Source organism: Notolabrus celidotus, chromosome 14 (genome assembly GCF_009762535.1).
Source record: "Notolabrus celidotus isolate fNotCel1 chromosome 14, fNotCel1.pri, whole genome shotgun sequence".
NCBI classification, from domain to species: Eukaryota; Metazoa; Chordata; class Actinopteri; order Labriformes; family Labridae; genus Notolabrus; species Notolabrus celidotus.
In genome coordinates, this window is record NC_048285.1 from 31,869,032 (window position 1) to 31,891,772 (window position 22,741).

A 22,741-nucleotide genomic window follows, 5' to 3' on the forward strand; every position below is an offset into this window, starting at 1 on the left:
CTTCCTCATGTGACTCACCTGGTGACATCACGCGGTGACATCACGGTCTCGGGGAGGCAGGACCGGTCAAAAAGCCGGCGCTCTCTCTCTCTCCTCTCAGTCCTCTCAGTCCTCTCCTTCGCTTCAGTCAATCCAACCTTTTCTCTTCAGTTTTTTTCTGTTGCTGTTTGTTGTTTTTAGTTTTGTGTTGAAGCGATGAACATGTCTGTCTGCCTCTGCTAAGGTAAGATCTACTTGCTGCTCTGTGACAGGAAACCTGCTTCATTTAAACAACATGGAGTCTGAATCTTGTTTTCATGGACTTTAAAGTTTATTTTAACACAAAAATCAGTTTCTTCTTATTTCTTTGCAACTTTTTTTAATGTCTGCTCTTTATTTGAACTCAGTTTTGTCCGGGCAGAGCTACTCCATGAATCTTAATGTTATTATAATCACAATAGACAAAGTATGATATCTAAATCCTGGAAGCTGCAACTTTTTGAGACTGAAAAATCATCATGAGAGTCGTGCTGCAGAGATGCTTCAACTAGGGCTGACACTAACGACTGTTTAGATAGTCAACTGATCGGATTATGAAGCGTACATCTATTCAGTGGCTCTTATTGAGCCAATAAAGATGACTACTTCATTCAGAGATATTTATTTATGAACTGTGCTCGTTAGGATGCTACAAAAACCAAAATCCCTCTGTTAAACTTTTGTCCATTTGCTTCTTCTGTAATTAGCCATAATTTATACTACCGCTTTTCTTTGAACTGCAGAAGTAATATAATAATATTAAAATAAGACATTTGTCAGGTAAAAGGTAACAATTACTCTTTTAAACTCAAATATGCCGTTAAAATAATCATCATCCAAGGAATGTTATTGTACTTTATTCTAGAAACCTGCACACAGGTATATAGACGAAGTTAAGCTTGCAGACTTCGGCTGAAATGATAGTTAAAGCTATTTTTCACACAACTCTGTCTCTCCGTTGTTAGCTAGCTATCTTACCGAGGAGAGTCGGAGACCGCATCCTCCAGATGTCTGACACGCCTCCGCTTTACATGCTCACGCATTACAGACGTACCGCCATGAAAAGCAAGCAATCGAGCACGTTATCCGTGTCTTTGACGTGTTCAGGGTGAGATGTTCCCATGCTTCTGATGTTTTCGCTCGCTGTGTTGTTGCAGAGGCCGCAGCCATTTTTCTCTTCCTGTTTGCTAGCCGGTCTGCGGTCACGCTGACTCGCGCAAGGCTGGAGAAACACGAGCGATGTCGTCACCGACTATTATCAACAAACGATTTTGTCTGCAACAAATTTAATTATCCATTTTGACGACGTCGCCTAGCTTCAACAGTTATTGACCCCAACAAATGTTACCTGATTGTAATAGTTCTTTTAGCGGTGGACAGTTATCATTCATGCTAAATCATGCGTCAAATCATCTTGAAAACACCTGTCAGAAAATCTCTTACATATCCTGAAGCCTTCATTTAAGTCTCTCTGTATGCATTTCTTTTCCTCCTCCCCTCATCTTGTCTCTGTCCTCTGATAGGATTCAGTTGTCCATACTTCTCTGTCGATTCCTTCACATCCTCTCCTGCTGTGTGTTAGAAAAGCACCACATGCACGCCGCTCTCACACCCCTACAAGCTAAGCAGCTGCTGGTTATAGCTCGTCTCAGCGGGAGGTCTCCTCACTGATGATATAAACTCTTCACACGTCTCTGAAGTTTTGTGAGGATAAGTCCATCTGCTGTAAGAGAGACACACTGACGCTCTGCTCTGAGTTTTCATTTGGCTGATTTGTGACCGAGCGACTCAGAGGCAAATTTTCTGTCTGACTTCACTCGTCTAGTTTGTTGCTTTTCAGGAGTCATGTGGTGAAACTAGAGGTTATCCAAGCAGCAGAAGCCTGAGAAAGACCCTACATGAGTTGCATTATGGGAAATGTGGGATCCAGTGTCTATGATTGATTGATTCATAAGTTCTGACCGTGTTCAAACCCTCACTTGTTTCCTGCAAGGTTTTAGTTCTCACATTTTAAACCCACTTCTCATCGGGTGGATGAGTCAGACGCTCTTTTCGTACTTCCAGTTCAAGGTGCGATGTTTACACCCAACATCTCACCTTCAACGTGACTGTCAAAGAGGTGTGATGGTGGGGCCAAGTCATCGTACCATCAGAGGTACTAATAGAAGTGTTACAGAGACAAGACAGGATCACTGTGAGCTAGCAAACAGGGTTGAGGGCGTGTGCATGATGAAGGTGGAGCTTCGTGACAGCAGTATGAGGAGGGCTAGAGAGGGAACATGCTTCTTCAGACCCTGATTCCCTGATCCCAGTGTCAGGAGTTTAACTGGCAGCTAGGCTCAAAGTTTAGACCTTAGAGTGAGTCCAGATCAAGTTCAGATCCCCTTACTGCCTCCAAGTCTTTTAAAATCACCTTAAAAGCCTCTAACTGAACCAGTTTGTTAAGTTCCAGTCAAGGGAGAGGCAAACTTGATGCTTTCCCCCCAGGGACTCAAGATGTACTTCCCTGGTAGAAGGTGTGACAGAAGCAGACTATAAATAGACTATAAATACAGATACACACGTGGTTTAGTCTATGTGTGAACAGCGCAGGCCTTGCAACACATTCAACAGTGATGAGTGAGGCTTTAAAGCTTGTGATTATGTCCAGAGCATGCATGCAAGACATCTCAAACCAGCACATCATCCAGTCTCTGTCTGGACTGCGTAGAGATTCAGGTGACTTCTTAGCACGGCTGCTGTTTTCAGTTCGACGTAAACAAATCATATCAGAGGTGGAGAAACAGAGCGTGATTTACCTCCACTGTAGCCCTCGCTCTCTGATGTTTACTCTTTAATGCGTCTGTGGAAATGTGTGTGTGCTCGCTGCAGGAGTGGCCGTCTGAAGAGTGTTTGTTTTGGTGTGAGCAGAGAGGAAATAACAGCACACTTTACTCATGTTGGACTTTACTGGAAGCAGCGCAGAGGACAGAGGGGGTGAGCTGCTGACCGGTGCATCATGGGAAAGTTTTCAGCTCTTGATTGAATTTTTTATTTTAGTCATAGTGAATAATTTAGTTGGCTTTATTTATGACTGCAGGATAATGTACCTGATGTAAAGACCATCAGAGAGAAGCTTCCTCTGCTGAGGTCAGTGTTTCTGCAACGACACCAACTCTGCTGGAACACCTGCAGGGAGCGAGCCACGAGTCACGACTCTGTGCTGTCAGATGAAATATTATGAGAGGAAGAGGGGTTACATGCACAACACGTGGGTGCAGGGTAGTTAAAACAAGCAGCAATAATGAGAAGAGAAGCCCACTCACTCACTCCATATCACACATGTTTATTAAAACTCAGTGTTACGAGCACACCGGTCCTCACAGGTGTTATCAGACCAGGTGAAATATTCCTCAAGTGTTCTAGAGAATAAATAGATCCATCATCAATCATCAGCGTCCCTGTGTTTGTGGGTTGTTGTTTGTGTGCAGCTCTGACCCAGATAGTCTCTCCCTGTCGGGGGCATTTAGCAGAGCAGGTTAGCTTGCAGTGTGTGTGTGTGTGTGTGTGTGTGACTGTGTGTTTTTGTGCGAGGGTGTCGTGGCAAAAACACGTAATTAAAAGTCCCTCTGTTCCTCCCAGCTGTGTGTGTTCTCTGCAGGTCATACTTACACAACTAGGCATGTGTGTGTGTGTGCATGTGTGTGCATGACTCAGACCTACATGTTGTGAGAAGGAAAAAGAGCAACTTTCTGCTCAGTCGTCAGGCAGCCAAGTGTTTGTGGATGAAGTGGATCACTCACTCTGGGACCAGATGGAAACTGATCTCATCTTTCTAACTTCTTTATGTTGGATAAAAATAAAGGATCATTTCACTATTTCAGCTTACTTACTTCCAGTGGTGCCGCCCTTCTTAGAACCTGGACTTGTTTGCTTGTTTACTTTGTTTGTTTTTATTGTTTTGGTCTTTTAACCCTTAAAGACCCAGACCATTTTTGGGGGCGCCAGACTCTCCTGTATTTATTTAGTTTTTCTAACCTATTGAAGCACTCAGCATCAAGTGCCATACATCATTTTATTCAGGAGAACCTTATATTTATTATATTTCACTGTGCTGCATTTAAAGTACCAGTTTTACATTTGTTTTGTCTGATAATGGATGAAAATACTGAAGTTTAAAAAAAAAACGTCTGGGAATTTAGGTCATTTTTTACTGTGAACTGAGACAAAACAACAGGAAGTTTTGTTCTGTTTTGTTAGAAAGTTGTACTGAGGTGTTTTAGACTTCCAAATGAATTTTTGTCACTATCAAACCTTTACTAAGCAGGTTACAGCCATTTATTATAGTATTATCTTAGGCGTTTTTTAGTGGAAAAAGCAGGTGTATTCTTATATATCATTTACTGCCCCTGTAGATGTGTGTAAAACATGTCTGAGAGTAAGTAGAGATATTATTATATCATAAATTAGGACACAGAAGCAAAAGTGAAAATTAAACATTTAAGAAAAATAGCTTTTTGTGGCCGCTGCCTGCCGTCTAGGTCTTTAAGGGTTAATAAGACTCTCAAGGCAGCTACAACTCTTGAACCCTTGTAAAGTCATCAGATTCTACCTTATGCTTCTTTACAGTCTTGTAATAAATAAGTGATCATATTGACTGCTGAATCCTTGCCTGTGATTGGTTGATTTCCCCGTTCATTGCTCACCCGTCTTCTCTCTTTTATCCGTCTGTGCAGGAGCAGCCGGCTGCATTGTAGCTGAAGATGTCAGATAATGGGGAGGTCGAAGACAAGCCCCCAGCTCCGCCCATGAGGAACACAAGCACCATGATCGGCTCCTGCAACAAGGACCCCGCCCCCCTTAACCATGGCTCCAAGCCCCTCCCACCGAACCCGGAGGACAAGAAGAAGAAGGACCGCTCGATCAGATTCATCCTGACAGGAGGGGGCGACAAGAGTGAGTGACACATCTCAACAACTTGTGAACCATATATCTTTATATTCTACATTGCACCTGAACCTGAACAGACTTTATGTTGAATTAGCTCTAATTTATGAGATGATCCTGGATGAAACAAACCGCTCAGAGAAGTTCAGTTGGAGCATATTTCCACTCTTGTTGTGGTTAAAAGAATCACAGCAGCCTAGATTTCCTCCTTCCTCCAGGTCCACCAAGTAGTCCATCATGTTTTATTATCAGCTTGATCAGTAGTCCACAAACACACTCAACCCTCCTCAGTGTTTCCACCTTCACAGCCTCTCTCTGAGTGTCAGAGGAGTGTGGAGGAGTTTGCGTCAGTCTGGCCTTATTGTGTCAGAGCTACTATCAGACTCTCTATAACTTCTCTGAACTTCCTCTGAAGTCTGTTTAGGAAAATAGACATTATCTCAAAGACATGTTAACTTTGAGAAGCTGTGTTGATATTAATATGTACACCTTGATTATGTCTCTGAGAGGAGGGCGAGGTAAACCTGGTGGAGTTTAAAAAGCTGCACAGAGGACGTACTGGCGAAATAAGAAACAGGACAGTGATGAGAGAGAGAGAGGGAGAGAGAGGGAGGGTGCATGCTCAGCAGACTCGGATGAAGCAGGTACAAAATAATATATTATCATAGCAGGTTGAAGTGTGACGGCTGCAGGCTCACAGCTTCTTGTGCATTCCCTCTGTTTTATCACGACCCTATTGTGTCAGAGCTGCTCAAAGACTCAAAGACCCACAATGTCATTTAATAATAATAAAACTTACAACCAGCAGAGTTCTGCAGAAACACCGTCACACTTTGGTGATAATGTTCCTGAATTAAGTTTAAGAGATGCTCCATACGCTGATTGTGCAGTCTCATGCGAAGTGGAAGGAGCTGGAATATAAACAAGCATGTACCTGTTATCGTTGATGAACCTGGGACAGATTACCCATGATGCTTTGCAGAAGGCTGGTGGTCCGTTATCATTGTAAGTGAGCCCCGGGGGGGATCTGTAGCCTTGGCGGAGTCATGATTTCCCAGAGGATCACCGCACTTCGTTTGCAGCATATGGTGTCTCCTCTGCCGTCTTTTTACTCTCACCGTCTGCGTCTCTCTCTCTTTTGTCTTCTCTCTGTCTGCCTCACTGATTCTTCTTCTTCGTGTGTTTTAATTGCTTCTCTCTGGAGCAAAGAAGGAGAATAAAACTTCCTTTCCTTTAAAAGTAATGAAACTGAATCTTCATGATTGAAAAAGTAGTTTCTCTGGAACTCTTCTGCAGAATTAAAAGAACAGTAAAGGCTCCTACTCTCCATTTTTGTGCCTCTATTCTTAAAGTACAATACTTGACAGAAACCCCTGTCTGTAAGTTTAAACTGCAATAAACTGAGTTATATAAGTTTAATAATCATGTTCTATGATCATGACATCATGAATATTTCTTAGAGTTCTTTTTGAATGTCAGGAATCATTTTAAGGAAGTTTTCTGTTTGTTTTCTTTCAGCCTATAAGAAGAAGGAGCGTCCAGAGATTTCTCTGCCGTCTGATTTCGAACACACCATCCATGTCGGCTTTGATGCTGTTACCGGGGAGTTCACTGTAAGTATGTGTGTGTGTGTGTGTGTGTGTGTGTGTGTGTGTGTGTGTGTGTGTGTGTGTGTGTGTGTGTGTGTGTGTGTGTGTGTGTGTGTGGTGTGTGTGTGTGTGTGTGTGTGTGTGTGTGTGTGTGTGTGTGTGTGTGTGTGTGAGTGTTCCCCAGTGTGTTACAGAGTGGCTACAGTGTGCTGGGCATTTGTGTGTCTGGTGTGTTTGCATCACTTCTTAATTGCTTACCAAAGGACCCATGTTCATTGTTGCATGCGAGTGTGTGTATGTGTGTTTGTGTGTGTGTGTGTTTGTGTTTGTGTGTGTGTGTGTGTGTGTGTGTGTGTGTGTGTGTGTGTGTGTGTGTGTGTGTGTGTGTGTGTGTGTGTGTGTGTGTGTGTGTGTGTGCATGTGTGTGTGCATGTGTGTGTTAGAGGCACACATACTTGGCAAATGAACCTTTTTAAATAATCACATTAGACAAAGACGCCTTGTTTAGCTGACTCACTTGATCCGCCTGACCAAGCTCGTTTAGCTGGGAGTTAAAGAGTGTGTGTGTGTGTGTGCATATGTGTGTGTGTGTATGTGTGTGTGTTAGCTACTCCTTCCTGTCCTGTAATCTAGGACATAAAGAAGTTCCTGCCTCTCTCCCTCTCGCTCTCGTCTACATGCAGACTCTCTATCATCTGTCATTTGTACTCAGATCAGCACATCCTAAATATAATTCAGAGAGGGAACAACAGCAGAGACTCTCTGGATGAAGGGAAGAAGGGATGGGTATACATTCAGGAAAAAGATGAGACCTGAGGAGAGAGGGGCGGATGGAGTGATGAAGCAGAAAGTGGAGGGGTGTGTGTGATGGACTGACCCAGACAAACGAGTGGAGAGAGAGAGGACAAGAGGAGATGTGACCCAGTTATGTGATCGAAGTACAAATATGACAAGACTGCCTGTTAGTACTCCTTAAGAAGCCTGTGTGTGTGTGTGTGTGACTGTGTGTGTGTTCCTTCTCCTGTTGTTGTTTGTTGTATTCTCTGAAAGTCAATGTTTAGAATAATGAGACGAAGAAATCAAAGGTAAGAGATGCATCTTCAGTATGATCAAACTGCTGCTACAGTCAGACTGAACATGAGGAGTGTTCACAGCCTCAGTGATAACAACCATAGATGTACACACTGATGTTTTTCAGCCTTGAGTTTTGCAGCCTTGAGTCAGATGTGAGGATAGAACGGGATCTGTTTTATCATCTATTTTACTCCACAATCATCCAGATGAACATTGTGCTGTAGTTCATGAAGAGTGAAAACTTAAAGCTTATACCTGAGAGTAATATCTCAGGAGGAAAATCCTGCAGGAAGAAGTCTTTTATCAAGCTGCAGAGCTGAAAATGAAGACAATGCAGGAAAAACTGCAGTTCCCAGAATGTCCACTAGGGGCTCGCTGCAAAAACCCACTAATCCTCATTAAGTTTCATGTTAAAATGCCTGTTTTTTGCAGAAGATTAAACATATTTACAGTCTGGTTCTAAAGCAGTTTGTGTATGTAGCTCATGTATTTATTCACACACTCTGTACAGCTGTGAAGAGAACACTAAGTTTCAATACGTGTCTCCAGAAACCAATATGTGGCATCCCACAGACTTTGTTCATGCTTCATACAGTCTGTGACTTAAATTCAGTCTGTAACCAGCAGTGCTGCCCCCTGCTGGTCATAAGTTACAGCTGCAGGTGCAACAACTATAAATGTCACCTTATACTGTCCAAACTGTGAAAAATGAGTCAAAGTTTGATCGTGCATATTGAGGCTTTATCTACTTTCTTGCATCTGTGTAAACCAGAAAACACGACTTGTTATCATGCACACACAGACTAATATAAACGCTCATGCACATGCAGCATCTCTCCTGTGTGTAATAAGTGTGTGTATTTGTGTGTGTAGGGCATGCCAGAGCAGTGGGCGCGGCTCCTGCAGACCTCCAACATCACCAAACTGGAGCAGAAGAAGAACCCACAAGCTGTGCTCGACGTTTTAAAGTTCTACGACTCAAAGGAGACGGCCAACAGCCAGAAATACATGAGCTTCACAGGTACCAACCACACACACACACACACACACACACACACACACACACACACACACACACACACAAGCATGCACTTCATCTTCATCTTCATCAGTGTTGTTTGACTCCTGATTTCTTACTGTGTGTTTCCTGCAGACAAAAACACAGACGCCTACAGCTCCTCCACCACGACAGTAAGACACAGCTTTATTCCTCATCTCTGCATGTTCCTTTTATAAGGTGTGATGTTTGTAGGAGTCAGAGTTAACTTCTTTATAACAAGCTTTAACGCCTTTGGATCCAGTCTAACAAGGTGTACATATGATGCTGCAGGTCTCTCACATTAACGCTCACAGATCTGATTTAGGAGTCATCATTAATAACTCTTCTCAGATTGCATCCAAAGATTTAAAACTTGTTTCAAAGGTCTGATAAAAACAATCTTTATCACGTCCAGGGGGTAAGGCTTCCCTGCTCTGAACTCTTCTTTAAACCTGAAGGCAAGTTTGAGGGTAAAATTTAAGGGTAGACTGTCTTTGAGGAGAGAGGAGCCTGTCTTTCCTCTCTCAGGGTGACAAGGTATGAAAGGATTATAAGAGAGGAAGGAGGGAGAGCTGCGGTGTGAGGCGATGAGGAGATTAAAAGAAGGAGGGGAGGAGATGAGGTTTAATCTTCCGTTTTGACAGGACGAAGCGGCGAGAGAGCGAGAGAGCACGAGAGGAGATGCAGGGTCGATGGAGGGAGAGGGGGGGAGTTACTGAACAGGTGAGATGACAGAGAGAGAGAGAGAGAGAGAGAGAGAGAGAGAGAGAGAGAGAGAGAGAGAAACAGAGAGGTGAGAGGAGGATTCATTTCAAGGACAGTGGAGTGTGAAAGAGCTGGAGGAGGTCGTGGAGGTCGAGGTATGGGGTTGTGTTTCTGATTTCATTCTGATGTTACAGATGTTCCTGACCTTCAGTTTAACTGTAGCATCAGCTCATTATAATAATGCAATAAGTGCACTGTGACTGTAATAGTAAAGTAAAAGTCTGTGTGCAGAATGTTAAAATAGATTTATATCCCAGGAGTAGCAAAGTAGAAGTGAAATGTTGTTGCTCAAGATGATACCTCTCTCTTATCTGTGCTGTGTGAAGTGGGTTAGCTTAGCTTAGCATGAATGGAGCTGATCAAATCATTAGAAAGTGTTTCTGTTTTCTTTTAAAGTTGTATTTTGGGGCATTTTTAGCCTTTATTTGATAGGACAGCTGAAGAGAGACAGGAAATGTGTTGAGTAGAGAGTAGGGAAAGACATGCAGCAGATAGTCAAGGCTGACGGCGCTCCTAAAATGTGTTGTTTAAACTTTAACTTAAATTAGAAACAAGATATCTATGACAGAATTACAAATATTGCAAATGATTGAGAGAACAAATAGTTGTGTCTATTCTGCGGGCTGGGATAAGCTTCTAGTGTTGAAAGATGAAGCCAGTGCAGGTGTGCTAAAAAATTGTAGTTCCTTGAGTGTCCACTGAAGAGCTGACTCTAGACAGTCTGTATTTAGATGCCCATTTTTAAAGCTGAGTTAAACACGATTAAACAGAGAGGTTTAGATGTATTTATTATCCAGGACTGTTTGTGTAAGATTAGCAGAAAATTTCAAATATAGTTATGCAGAAATCAATCCAACTAGGTCCTCTGTTTTGATGTGTTTACATCACATAGCTGCAAAATGAGATGAGGATGTAGCCTCTAACCAGGGATGAATGTATGAATGTAGGAGTATTCTTAGGGCCCGTTACAGACGGGGTCCCTGAAAAATGTAAGAGCATTTGCAGCAGTAGTGAATTTATGAGACCCAATGTGATATATTTCATGGGGCCTTGGCAGCAAACACAGAGACCATGTTTACAAGAGCTGAATTAAGAATAAATACATTCATATCCATAAACGGAGGCTTATTTGTATTTGTCTGGTTGTTTTTTAAGGAGATTTGTGTTACTAGTTAAGTTGTAAGTTACTAGAGAGAGAGGATAGCTTGGGCATTAAGAATATAACATCCATTAAATACTTTCCATTAACGTGAGAGTGTCAAAATATCAACATGGAACCTCACACGTTAAATTTAAGATCTAAAAAGTCTGTTTTGACGTCGTCTTTAAATACTAGCTTTAATGTTCTTTATCATCTCTGAGGGTTAAATCTGCCTCAGTGGAGTGGAGTGAGGTTACATTTTTTGAGACGTTATTGCAGAGTAAAGCTACTTTTGATTGGTCATGTATTGATATGTCCAACACAGACTTCATGTTGGATGTTTAAGCGTTTGATCACTCAGCGCCTTGGTCTCAGTTTTGTTCATCAAATTAAATCAGAGAGAGTTTTTGTGTTTGCCGCAGTGACCGTGTTTTCTGAAAGGTGCCTTTAAACCAAACTTTGAAGGTGAGAATACAGGAGGAAGGAGGAAGGGATGGAGATGCCAATTCATCAGAGATGTGCTCCTCTTCCTCTGTCCCTCTCTCTCTCTCTCTCTCTCTCCCTCTCTCTGTCCTCTCTGCATTGTGAATCAGCATCTTTTCACCATTTCCCTGTATCTGCAGCTTGGCCACCAGCCGAGCATCAGACGTTCAGACAGAGAGAGACAGAGGAGGAGAGAGGGATGGAGAGAAGGATGGGGGACTAGGGGCATCAGAAGCCAGACATGACCGGAGCGTTCAGACAGCGAGAGTGATGACAAGAGGAGGGCGAGAGGAGGAAGGGAAAAAAGGGAGGAAAGAGAAAGAGAGGAGCGCAGGAAGGAGAGGAGAGGAGGTTAATTTTAGAGGAGAAAGAAGCAGAGAAGAAGAGATAGAGGCTGGGAGGACTTCTCTGCAGGATGAGATGATGAAGGAGTAACAACAGGAAGCGATGATGGGTCTGGTATCGCTGTTGGCTCACGTGACGATGATGTCACTGAGGCCCCGCCCTCTCTCCCCTTGTGACATCAAGCAGAGCTCCAAGGCCGTGTCGGAGACGCCCGCCATCCCGACTGTGTCCGAGGACGAGGACGAGGACGAAGCAGAGCCCCCACCGGTGATCGCCCCCCGACCAGAGCACACCAAATCAGTAAGAACACACACCTTCTTTCTATTCTTATGAGGACCCTTTAATCCACATCCCTAACTTCAAATTTTAACTTTATGACTACATGCCAAACACACAAACACAACTTCATATAACTCATGTCAGGAAACACACACACGATACATCACCTTCTGAAGAGGAGACGTCCTTTAAGTTTGTCACACTCCTGCTTAAGGCTTCATATTATTTAAGTAACACAACTTCAATAAAACATTACCTTAAAGGAAAGAAATCACTTCAAAATGTTGTTTTTATACTGAACATTTACTAAGTGAACATTTTACTGTTACGTGTCCAGGCTATATGCTGGTTATCTGCTTTTTTGCCTCTTAATGCCATTCATTGAAAACATCAAATGTCAAATTATGAACAGAGACCCAACACCAAGACAGGATCAGACTCAGTCTGACCCCACCTTAATCCATCATGAGCATTGCACCTCACAGTATTTAGCTAGTTACAGCGGAGAGGACAAACTTCCTTTAACAGGCAGAAACCTCCAGCAGGACCAGACTCATGTTCGACACACATCTGCTGAGACCAAGTTGAGTCTGGAAAGAGGGATAGAGGAGAATAAGAGAGAGAGGGAGCGGTGATAGTGATGAGACGAGTAGTAGTAGCTGTGTCCAGTACGTCCGTATCAACCTACGAGACAAGGGAGCTCAGGGACTCCAGAAAGGTCTATGGTTAGTAACTTTAATGGGACAGGTAGAGTTAAAGTAAGTGATGAGGGGGTTGGGGGTGAGATAGGATCCCAGTGTGTCAGTCTAAGCCTATAGCAGCATAACTAAGAGCTGGTCCAAGCCTGATCCAGCTCTAACTATAAGCTTTATCAAAAAGGAAAGTTTGAAGCCTACTCTTAAAAGTAGAGAGGGTGTCTGCCTCCCGGACCCTGACTGGTAGATGATTCCAAAGTAGAGGGGCCTGATAACTGAAGGCTCTACCTCCCATACTAATTTTAGAGACTTTAAGTACAATGAGCAGGCCTGCATGTTGGGAGCGTAGCAACAACAGAACGCAATAAGAGCTCAGAAAATAGGGGCCCTGGTTAGGCCTTGTGGTTGAGTCGTCCTAAACTGGGCGGCTCAGGTTCTGTTCCAACCTGCAGCCCCTTTCCCACAGTCCACCTTATTCTGATTTCCTTCTCTATCCACTGTCCTATCCTCTCTAAAGAAAGAAATAAAAAAAACTCTAAATATCACTTAAAATAATAATAATAATAATAATAATAAATGAATATTTGTTGGAGTAACTCTGTATTTTAATAACAGCTTTCATGCGTATTGGCAGGCTCTCCTTCAGTCTGTCACATTGCTGTTGGTGATGTTTCGCCACTCTAGGTGTTAAAATTCATTCAGTCCGGCTCTGTTCAATGAGCCGTCAGGTGTCAGTACCTCATCGAGTACAATGAGGTGTTCCTGTGTTGTACATGAGCATGTCTGACGTCTTAAAACCACGAGCACTCGTACTGAGTTGGACTTCTTTGCAGCTTTAATGGCCTCAGCTCCCCTCGGGTGTGTTTTAGCCAGGAGAGCATCTGTGAGGATGTGCTGCGAGCTTTAAAGAGAGGATGTGGCACAACTGGCGTTCAGAGGGGATCACTGTGCAAGCCGGATGAGTTCCTCCACCTTAAACTGGGGAAAATGGAGGGAAGGGTGCTTCCTGGATTTAAAGGATGTGAGTTTGAGGTGCTCTTTGGATAGGGATGCATGCAGTCATATAAAAAACAAGACATGACTCCAACAGTTAGTCTTTATTATCCTGGCATCATCATGTAGATCTTAAAAGTTTAATTTCATGCAGAGGAAGTCATTCTGAATCAACAACCCTTAGCTTTTCCTGTAAACTCAGAAACCCCCAAACGGCCTAAATGTTCCAGGAAGTTTACTGGATCGAAGTCCAAACCCTGAAATACACAAACACAGACTACCTCTAAAGTCTGTGGCTGATTTATATCTTCTACATGACAGAATCTTTGCTGATTCAACGAGACAGTAACATAAAGACTCGTCTTGTTGTGCCTCAGCCACTCCGCTCTGGAAGTCTCCGATGAGTCCTCACTGATGGTCGAAGTCGTTCATCAGATTTCCCACAGCCATTAATCTTTAAATGGACCTGCGTCACTTTAACTCCCTAATGAGACCACGAGAACCTGTGTGTGTGTGTTATAGTGTGTGTGTTATAGTGTGTGTACGTGTGAGGCAGTCACAAGGTTTTTAATTTAGGAACAGTTTTTCAAAGCAGCTCTCTGTTCTCTGCAGTTAGGTACACACACGGTAAATAAAGTACAGCAGACTAACGTTGAAGTGCTGCAGTCGATCCTCACGTCATGAGTTCAAATGTTCAGTTGGAGTTTAATCAGAATCAGAAATACTTTATGTATCCCGGGGAGCTCTTATCATTACAGAGCTCTTATAAACAGCATGTAAGAAAGTCAAAAATAAATAAAATAAAATGAAATAGAATAGAATGAAATGAAATAAAACAAAACAAAGATAAAAAAAGATTAAATGAAATAGAATAAAATAAAATAAAAAAGATGTAAATATGAAAAAAATTTATAAAATAAAATAGAATAAATTAAATTAAATTAAAATAATAAAAAGGTTTATACAGAAGCGCAGAATAGTTAGAATTAGCTATGTACAAAAGCACTGGGATTGAACGAGATATATACAAGGATGTTAAAGTGGCAGGGATATTGCACAGTGTATTGCATGGTTATTGTACGGTCAATAATAAACAGATACAGATTTAAATGCTGGTTCATTTTGAGAGATCAGTTTTAGTGCAGGTGAACCAGAAGGTGTTTTTGACTCTGTACATAAAGTTCTGTCACATAAACTCATCTCTGTCCAACACAAAATAAATCCTCAGAAATCACCCTGACTTGTTTTTACGTCTCTCTGGAGGAGAGTTTTAGAGTAAAATAAACCTGAAAACTTTCATGAAGAGAGACGGACGTTAAGGATTCAGACTCTGATTCTGACTCTGAGGCCCTCTGATGATAAATTTAAGAAGCACTTAATAAATAATGATGCTGGCTTCAATTTGCATATCGCTCCTCAAGTCTGCTCTTAAGGGGACGGACGCAACGAGGGCTACCTGCTCTGTGAATGCTTTTTAAGTAAGAGTTCATCAGGTTTTAAGAGAGAGTGTGGTCACATGATGAGGCCATGTGGTGTGTTAACTCTGCAACATGAAGAGACATCATGCACGACACGATAGAGCAACAAAAAAAGATGAAACATGCATTCACACACAAGAATCGAGAACAATCTGTCAGTGATATCTAAAATATGGATTAGTAATGCACTATTCCTGATAAAACACCTATTTTTCCAAAAGCACAAACACACACGGACACATGCATACACCTCTCAAACTGGAAAACAACTCCACAAATTCCTGTTTTATGTCTCTTCTCTCTAAAACACTCACACATGCTCACACACACACACACACACACATTGTTGCTCCTCTGTCAGACAGGTTGGCGGTTGAGAGGCTGCTTCCATGGCGCCTCTGCAGTTTCCAGGGGGATGAGTTCAGTGCATGCACCTGACTGAGCATGCACCCTCACACACACACACACACACACACACACACACACACACACACACACACACACACACACACACACACACACACACACACACACACACACACGCACACAGAGTTAGAAGATGAAGTTTGACTTTTCTGCTCTCAAACAGCGTGCTGTTGAACAACACATTATTAATTCACATTAAAATACATATTTTTAAGATTTTAAACTTATAAAACAATATGAATAATGCTTGAAATGTCAGATAAGTTACGAGTCTTAATGTATCATGTTTTAACGCCTCCTTTCAGATATACACACGCTCAGTAATCGAGCCCCTCCCTCCTCCGCCGACCAAAGATGCCGCCACCTCCCCGATCTCCCCGCCCACAGCTGCTGCTGCTGCTGCTGCTGTTACACCTGCCCCGCCTGCAGAGGGAGCTCCCGGCAGCCCACCCAGTGCAAGCCCCGCCCCTGGACCATCTGTGCCCCGCCCCCAGGACAAAACCAGGAAGAAGAAGATGTCAGATGAGGAGATCCTGGAGAAACTACGTAAGGCTCATTTATTTACACGAACACACTGATTACCTTCATGTAGGAAGAATTAGCAACTTTTTACCTGAACTTTTTAGAAATCTTATTCACTTTTATAAGTGCTTTAACTCTTCTAACCAATCACTTAGGCTACATGAACTACCTCAACCCCATTCAACACCTTTGTTACTAACTGTACCGCCGACAGTCTTGTGTCTGACTTGTGGACAAACATCTGGTTGAAAACGTGAAAGGAAACATGACAGGACTTCAGTTTGATAAATAAAGCCAAAGTACTAAAAACTGCAGTTCCTCGAGTGTCCACTAGAGGCTGGCTGCAGAAGCACAGGAAACCACATACACACCCATTCAAAAAAGCCAATCTTTACCACAGAAATAAACATGTTTACAACCTGGTTCAAAAAACAGATTAGGTCTGAAGAGCTCATTTCTCTATCGACACACACTGTAAGGGGAGTGAATCTTTTTAAGACTCATTAGTTTTGAAGATATAAAGCTTGAAGGTCTTGCATACTTAAGGGCATGGCTGACTTGATTGACAGGTGGGGACACTGTAGCTGTTAGCAAGGAGGCTAGAGGTCTGCCTCTTTGCATCAGGCTAGGTTGACTAAAGGTTAGGTTGAGGCATCATTCCCAACATGGCTTCCAAGGTTGAGAAGCTACAAAACAGGATTTCAGAAACAAATTGGTGATGCTACTGTCCAAGTCTGTGAATCTTACACATCCTACAACCATTACATTTTTCCATGACTATACATTTCTTCTTCAAACACACACATCCTGTCTGTGGATGAAACTGTTATTTATATAATTTATCATCCGGCCTAAAAACAGTGCACGTGATGTCGTACACAGCCTGATGCAGTTCTCATCCTCTGTGGTTCATTGAGGACGTTTAGTCTCCGAGTGCTAATTTTAGCCTCGTTTACACTCTTCTGTTCGACAGCCTGTTTCATCACCTTCTCTTTTTATGCTCACACACATTTTCAGGATGTGGATTTATTTTGGGCTCAGCTGGGTTGAACGTGTGTTCAGCGATGTTAAAGCAGCTTTTATTATGTTTACAGAACTCATGATTCTTCTTACATGTGAGGACGTGAGAGTGATCTTATTTTACTGCCAACAATGAAACCCTTTAAGTGAAATGATGGAGCACGTTATTGATTCTCTGCTTCTTTTTATATGTATTATATAACTGGAAGCATCCAGATGGATATAATGCAACCACTACTTCCTCTCACATTTTGAGGGATGATAAATAACAAGCTAAGGATCATAACTGCATACATGAGGGATTCATCGTTTGTATGGTTTGAGCAGTGTTCATATTTCTGTGTTGTTGTGGTTCAAATATTTAAAGCATAGTGTATCGATGCTCAACCCTAAATTTGAGACCATACTTAATGCAACATCGTCCTGATTTTTATTCTGGGGCTGTTTTATGTAACAAGCTCCACTCTGTGGCATTAGTTGCATGTTTTGATCACACAGAAGTCTACAGCCGAAGACGTTGCGTAACTTCATCACCTTCCTCCCAACAAAAGAAGCTCCCTGCTGTGTTCGCAGAGTTCACATGATCCTGTGAAAACCCCAGATTATTTCAGTGTTAGTGTTCAGTCTCTGTTCTTATTGTCACATTTCCTGCATGTGGGGAACAAGCTGCCACAGATAATAGACCTAACGGGAAGATGTTTCTCAGAAATGAAGCACAGTTATGAAAGTAGTCGACTTCTCTTTAGAGGTTTGCTGCACAGACCTCAAGAAACCTGAAGCCTTGCACCCTGCAGCTCATCTCTGTCGCTCAACACGACCTGGACACAAGTTTTCATCCTTATTAACATCTAATTAGAAGTGTTTTTGCAGCATGCCCCGGTCCTTAAGAATAAAACACATATTAAAGATGTCCTCCCCTCCCATATGTAAATGTGTGGCTGTGTATTTCTAACCCATGAATAAAAGCCTGTGTATTTCTTAAACCATGCCCCACGCCTGTCCAGATGTGCTCAGATCTCCCTCTGCTGGTAAGACCAGGATACTGCCTGTCTGTCCGTCTGTCTCTCTGATTGACAGACCTGATATCCACTGTCCCCGCCCCCCCACTGTCCAATCCTCACGTCTGATTGGCCGCCCTCTCTCTTTCCATCATTCAGTCTCCTGCGGTTCCAGAGTGACTCCAGGTGTCGTCCTCTGATCACGTCCTGATCTGGACAGAGCTGCCTGAGAAACTCTCTCTCTCTCTCTCTCTCTCTCTCTCTCTCTCTCTCTCTCTCTCTCTCTCTCTCTCTCTCTCTCTCTCTCTCTCTCTCTCTCTCTCTCTCTCTCTCTCTCTCTCTCTTCCTCTCTGTTCAGTTTGTTTTTGTTCAGTGTCATTCTCCCACTCGTCTTTCAGCTTTGTTTTTCCTTCTTCTTTTGAACTGAAAGTTTTTAAACTCTTCATCTTCTTCTTTCTTCATCTTCATGTAGTTTTGAAGCTCTTCAGTTTTCCATCTCTTCTCTCTCCATCTCTTCTTCTCTGCTCTCTCTCTCCCAGTCCGCATGCTGCATTGACCTGAGTGTGACGAACTTATAGAGTTGAATCTGAATGAATGGAAAAACTCTAAACTCTTCCATCCATTCAGATTCAGTGGTTCTGTAAAGTAAGACATAGAAACATAATGAGTGTGATACAGGACCAGAGCTCTCTCGGAGATCCACAAACATCTCTTATAGTTTTGTTCACTGACTGAGAAACTTTCCTTCTCTCTGTCTTTGTCTCAGGGACGATCGTCAGTGTTGGAGACCCCAAGAAGAAATACACACGCTTTGAGAAGATCGGACAGGGGTAGGTTTTTCATGCATGAGCTCAAGTGAAGACTAATTTGAAGGTTCCTTTTGCTGATGATGAAGATCTCTATTTACCAGATATTGAAACATGTCTAAAGAATATAGAGCAGGTAAACTACATGTCTAATATCCTTGTAGGTCAAGTGTTTATTTAATTGGATAAACAAACTCCTCTTCTCCTCCCATTGCTAAACTGCAAAAGCTGGTTTTGTTGGGGGTCTTTGGGATGAGTTAAAGACACATGGCATGTTTTTTAGACAGGACCTGCAAGTCAAGAAGCAATTACAACAACAAGGAGTTGAGGTTTCTATCAGGCAGGGTTTAAAAAATAAATAAAAACACCTTTGGGTCGATCTAAAGACCTGAAACATGACTTTTTGTTGGCTAAATCAGGGGTCCACATACTATTTAGCATGCAAGCCTTAAAATATAAGTGCCAGAAACTCACAACCTCACAAAGTGGCCTGCATAAAATGATTTATGTGCACTTCACTGTGTTTCCTGTTGCTACTGATGCTTCTGTTAATTCTTCGTAACCACCTCAGGAGTCATCTGGCAACAAAGAATGGAAAAAAACTAAAGAAGCATTTTTATTTGCAAGGTTTTATTCCAAATTGAGCAACCATTGTGTCAATGTTTTTACATAATGCATAAAATTTTGTGATTTAAAAAAAATATTATGGAAAGCATCTCATGACCCCCATTTGTGTCCCGTGACCCCAGAGTTGGTCCAAATCCCTACTTCAGGAACCTCTGGGCTAAATTAAGATTTACTGATGTTAGACAAGATCAGTTTATTATTGTTATACTTTCTGACTCACGCTGATGTGAAGCACCTCCTGCAGAATGGATGATACTCACTCTCTGCTGTGTTTTCAGGGCGTCTGGGACCGTGTACACAGCTATAGACATCGCCACAGGACAGGAGGTAGGTTTCACAATCCTCTCTCTGTCCTCCTTCATCTTGCAGCTACTTTACAGCTTCTTTCATCAGGTTCTCAGTGCATATATATCATGCTGGCATGCTTATTAGTGTAAATATAAAACATAGATGGCATCAGGGGGATTCAGAAGGGTTGCAGGTGATAAAATCTGAACTGTTTCTGGCAGCAGATGATCAGTTAAGAATTTACAATCCTTCCTGCCAGAGATTTGAAGAAATACACAAAATACAACACTCTACATTAATATTGGTATGCATTGCTCACACCCACACATCTTAACCTCATGATGAAACTTCAGGAGGTAAGTGAAGTATGTGAGGATGACATTGAATGACTGTACAGAGACACAGTTTCAACTAGGAATGGACAAACTCTGAGGGTTTAAAGACCAGCTCAGAGTTTATTACTAACAAACTGCTCAGCCTGAAAGACCACAATCCGATTATTCAAAGTAAAATAGTTCAAACATGAGGCTGAAGTGGTTTATATTCATGAAGTTGTGACTTTAATTTGTAATTTAAGCAGGAAATGAATTTCAAACTGACTTCTTCTGGAGAAGATGCTGGCTGTGAGAGACTTCAGAAGTTTAAAGGACTTGTTGGTTAATTCAGGGTTTCAGTCTTCAGTCAGGTAAAGTGAAATAAAGAGGAGGAGAGAGAGACTCAGAGTTCAGCTGCAGTTTCTCAAAGTGAACGCTGAGGCAGTAACTGGATTTGAGTCTGGCTGTAACTTGAAGGTTAATTTCAAAGCAGCTCAGTTCCTCTGTCGGACTAATCCTCCTCAGTTTTACTCTGTGAGGATTAGACTGTTCACTTTCTGGTGTCTGTCAGGATCCCCTTCTCCCCTCCTGTCACCAGTCTTCAGCTCTTAACCGTCTTCATCCTCTTGTCTTCTTTTATTCCTTCTCCTATTATCTGTTTTAATTCAACTGTCTTTCTTTCTTTCCTTATTTAAATCATGCTAAACTCCTCTTTCCTCTCAGGTGGCCATCAAACAGATGAACCTGCAGCAGCAGCCAAAGAAGGAGCTGATCATCAACGAGATTCTGGTGATGAGGGAAAATAAGAACCCAAACATCGTCAACTACCTGGACAGGTAAAACACACAATCACTATATTAATATATGCATTCATTGTGTTCCACAGCAGGTCATTTATCAGGAGTGAAAGAACACATGTCAGTGTGTTTTGGATGTATCTTTGAAGCCGTCTCTCACGGCCAGCTGTAGATGATCCAAATCAAAAAAAGAACTCATGTTGGCCGATGAAGCTGCACCAAGCATGAGATGTTTGTGAGCTTGTGGAGGAGTAGAAGGTCAGGGTCTTAAAAAGCAATAATTTAGTATAGATTGCACAAAACTTAAATCATGATCTGACCTTTTTCACACAACAGTAGAGGAAAATGAAGACAGCCAGCAAAGTGAATATTTTGGAGAGTGTCTGTTTTTATTTTGGAGCTGCATGCAGAGGTCTCCCTCATTGGCGGCTTCATTAAGGCTCTTACTGCTTGTGTCTAATTTAAATCCAAAGTAGGAGGTTTGTTTTTGTGCAAAATGTTCCTTCAGGATTGCTTTTGCAGAGATTTAGGTGAGGGGGTTTTGTTTTGTCATGCTCCTTCTCTGTCCCACACAAACAGCTGTGAGACTTTATGCACTCACAGCAGCTGGTTTCAACATTTTTGACACCATGCTTCATGAAAGAATCCACAGATTCTGTCAACAATGATAGGTTTTCAGAAAACTTCAACATACAGGAAAACAAAGAGGAGGAAAATGTAACAAAGGAGTGATTACATAATGAACAGATTATACATCCTGCACCGCCAACCTTCCTGGAGGCTGCAGCGTTAAAAGATGGAGGATTATTTTTAGTTTTGGCGGACTCTTCTGCCTTTACAGAGAAAAATAAAGCAGTTGAATGTGAAGCTGAGAAATCCACGACCTGCTGCAGAACAATCCACATTAAAAGTTTCCAAACTCCTCCTGGAAAACCTGGAGAACGCCTCTGCAGACATCCTGTAAACATCACTGAGGAAACACCTCTGAGCTGTGAAGACTGAGGCTGTCCAGCTCAGCTGTCGCCGTGCACGCCGACTGGATGTGTAGGCGGGGGGGTGTCTGGTTGCCTTGGTTTCCTGTTTGTCTTGAGAGACATGCAGAGGCGCACACGAGACTGGAGATGATGCTGTCATTACCGTGGAAACAGCAGTTTTATTGTCAGTGACTTAAGTGTGTGTGTGTGTGTGAGGGTTTTACAGGCTGATGATAAATCACATCATCTTATTTTATGATAATAATAAAACAAACAGTACACAATATGAAAAGAACACAATGAATGGAAGGGTGAAATGCAATAAAAAGGTACATGTGAGGAGTTTACAGAGAATATGAAGTTCTAAAAAGGAGGGTTAAGGCGGGATTTGAAATTTGGAAGAGAGTCTGCGTTATGGATGGTTAGTGGTAAGGAGTTCCAGAGATTAGGGTCTGTACGGCTGAAAGCTGGAGAACCCATGGAGGTTAGGTGAGCATGGGGTACAGCGATGAGCATGGAGGAGGAAGAGGATCTGAGAGAGCGGGTAGGTGTGTATGTTTGAAGGAGGTCAGAGATGTATGGAGGTTATGGAGAGCTTTGAATGTGAGAAGAAGGATCTTAAAGTCAATGCAGTATTTGACAGGCAGCCCGTGGAGTTGCTGTAGGACAGGGGGGATGTGTTTTCGTTTATGATCCGGGCAGCTGAATTCTGGACCAGTTGAAGTTTCTGGAGAACACAGAAGAGGAGGGAGTTGCATTAGTCAATACGGGAGGAGAGCAGGGAATTGAGGAGAATAGTGTTGATGTTAGGTGTGAGGGACGGGCAGGGGCAGATGATACTGCACAGGTGAAAATAAGCAGACCAGGTGACATAATTGATGTGGGCTACAAAGGAGAGTCTACTGTCCAGGATGACACCCAGACTCCTGACTTAGGGGGAGAGAGGGACTGTGGAGTTGTCGATGTGAAGCCGTTAGTATTGGCTAAAGTAGATGAGAAGCATGTGAGGGAAGAAGATGGAAGGACCGAGTTTGTTTTGGAGGATTTATTTAATCATGAACTTTGTCTCCGTCAAGACTCAGAGAAGACTTTCTGTTCATGTTGGTATATTTATTTTGTTTGTGGCTCTTTAGTTCTGACTTAA

General features: G+C 42.4%; 1 protein-coding gene across 1 annotated transcript in view; it reads left to right on the forward strand.

Annotated features, from left to right (window-relative positions):
* The window catches only part of pak1 (p21 protein (Cdc42/Rac)-activated kinase 1), a 42,950-nt gene that overhangs the window by 13,861 nt on the left and 6,348 nt on the right, over nt 1-22,741 (forward strand). Inside the window, exons 2-10 of the mRNA XM_034701763.1 lie at nt 4,734-4,953; nt 6,463-6,557; nt 8,481-8,628; nt 8,761-8,798; nt 11,564-11,680; nt 15,557-15,797; nt 18,558-18,621; nt 19,503-19,551; nt 20,550-20,662. Coding sequence (XP_034557654.1) covers nt 4,761-4,953; nt 6,463-6,557; nt 8,481-8,628; nt 8,761-8,798; nt 11,564-11,680; nt 15,557-15,797; nt 18,558-18,621; nt 19,503-19,551; nt 20,550-20,662 — 1,058 coding nt within the window. The 5' untranslated portion in view covers nt 4,734-4,760. The remainder of the gene's footprint in view (nt 1-4,733; nt 4,954-6,462; nt 6,558-8,480; nt 8,629-8,760; nt 8,799-11,563; nt 11,681-15,556; nt 15,798-18,557; nt 18,622-19,502; nt 19,552-20,549; nt 20,663-22,741) is intronic.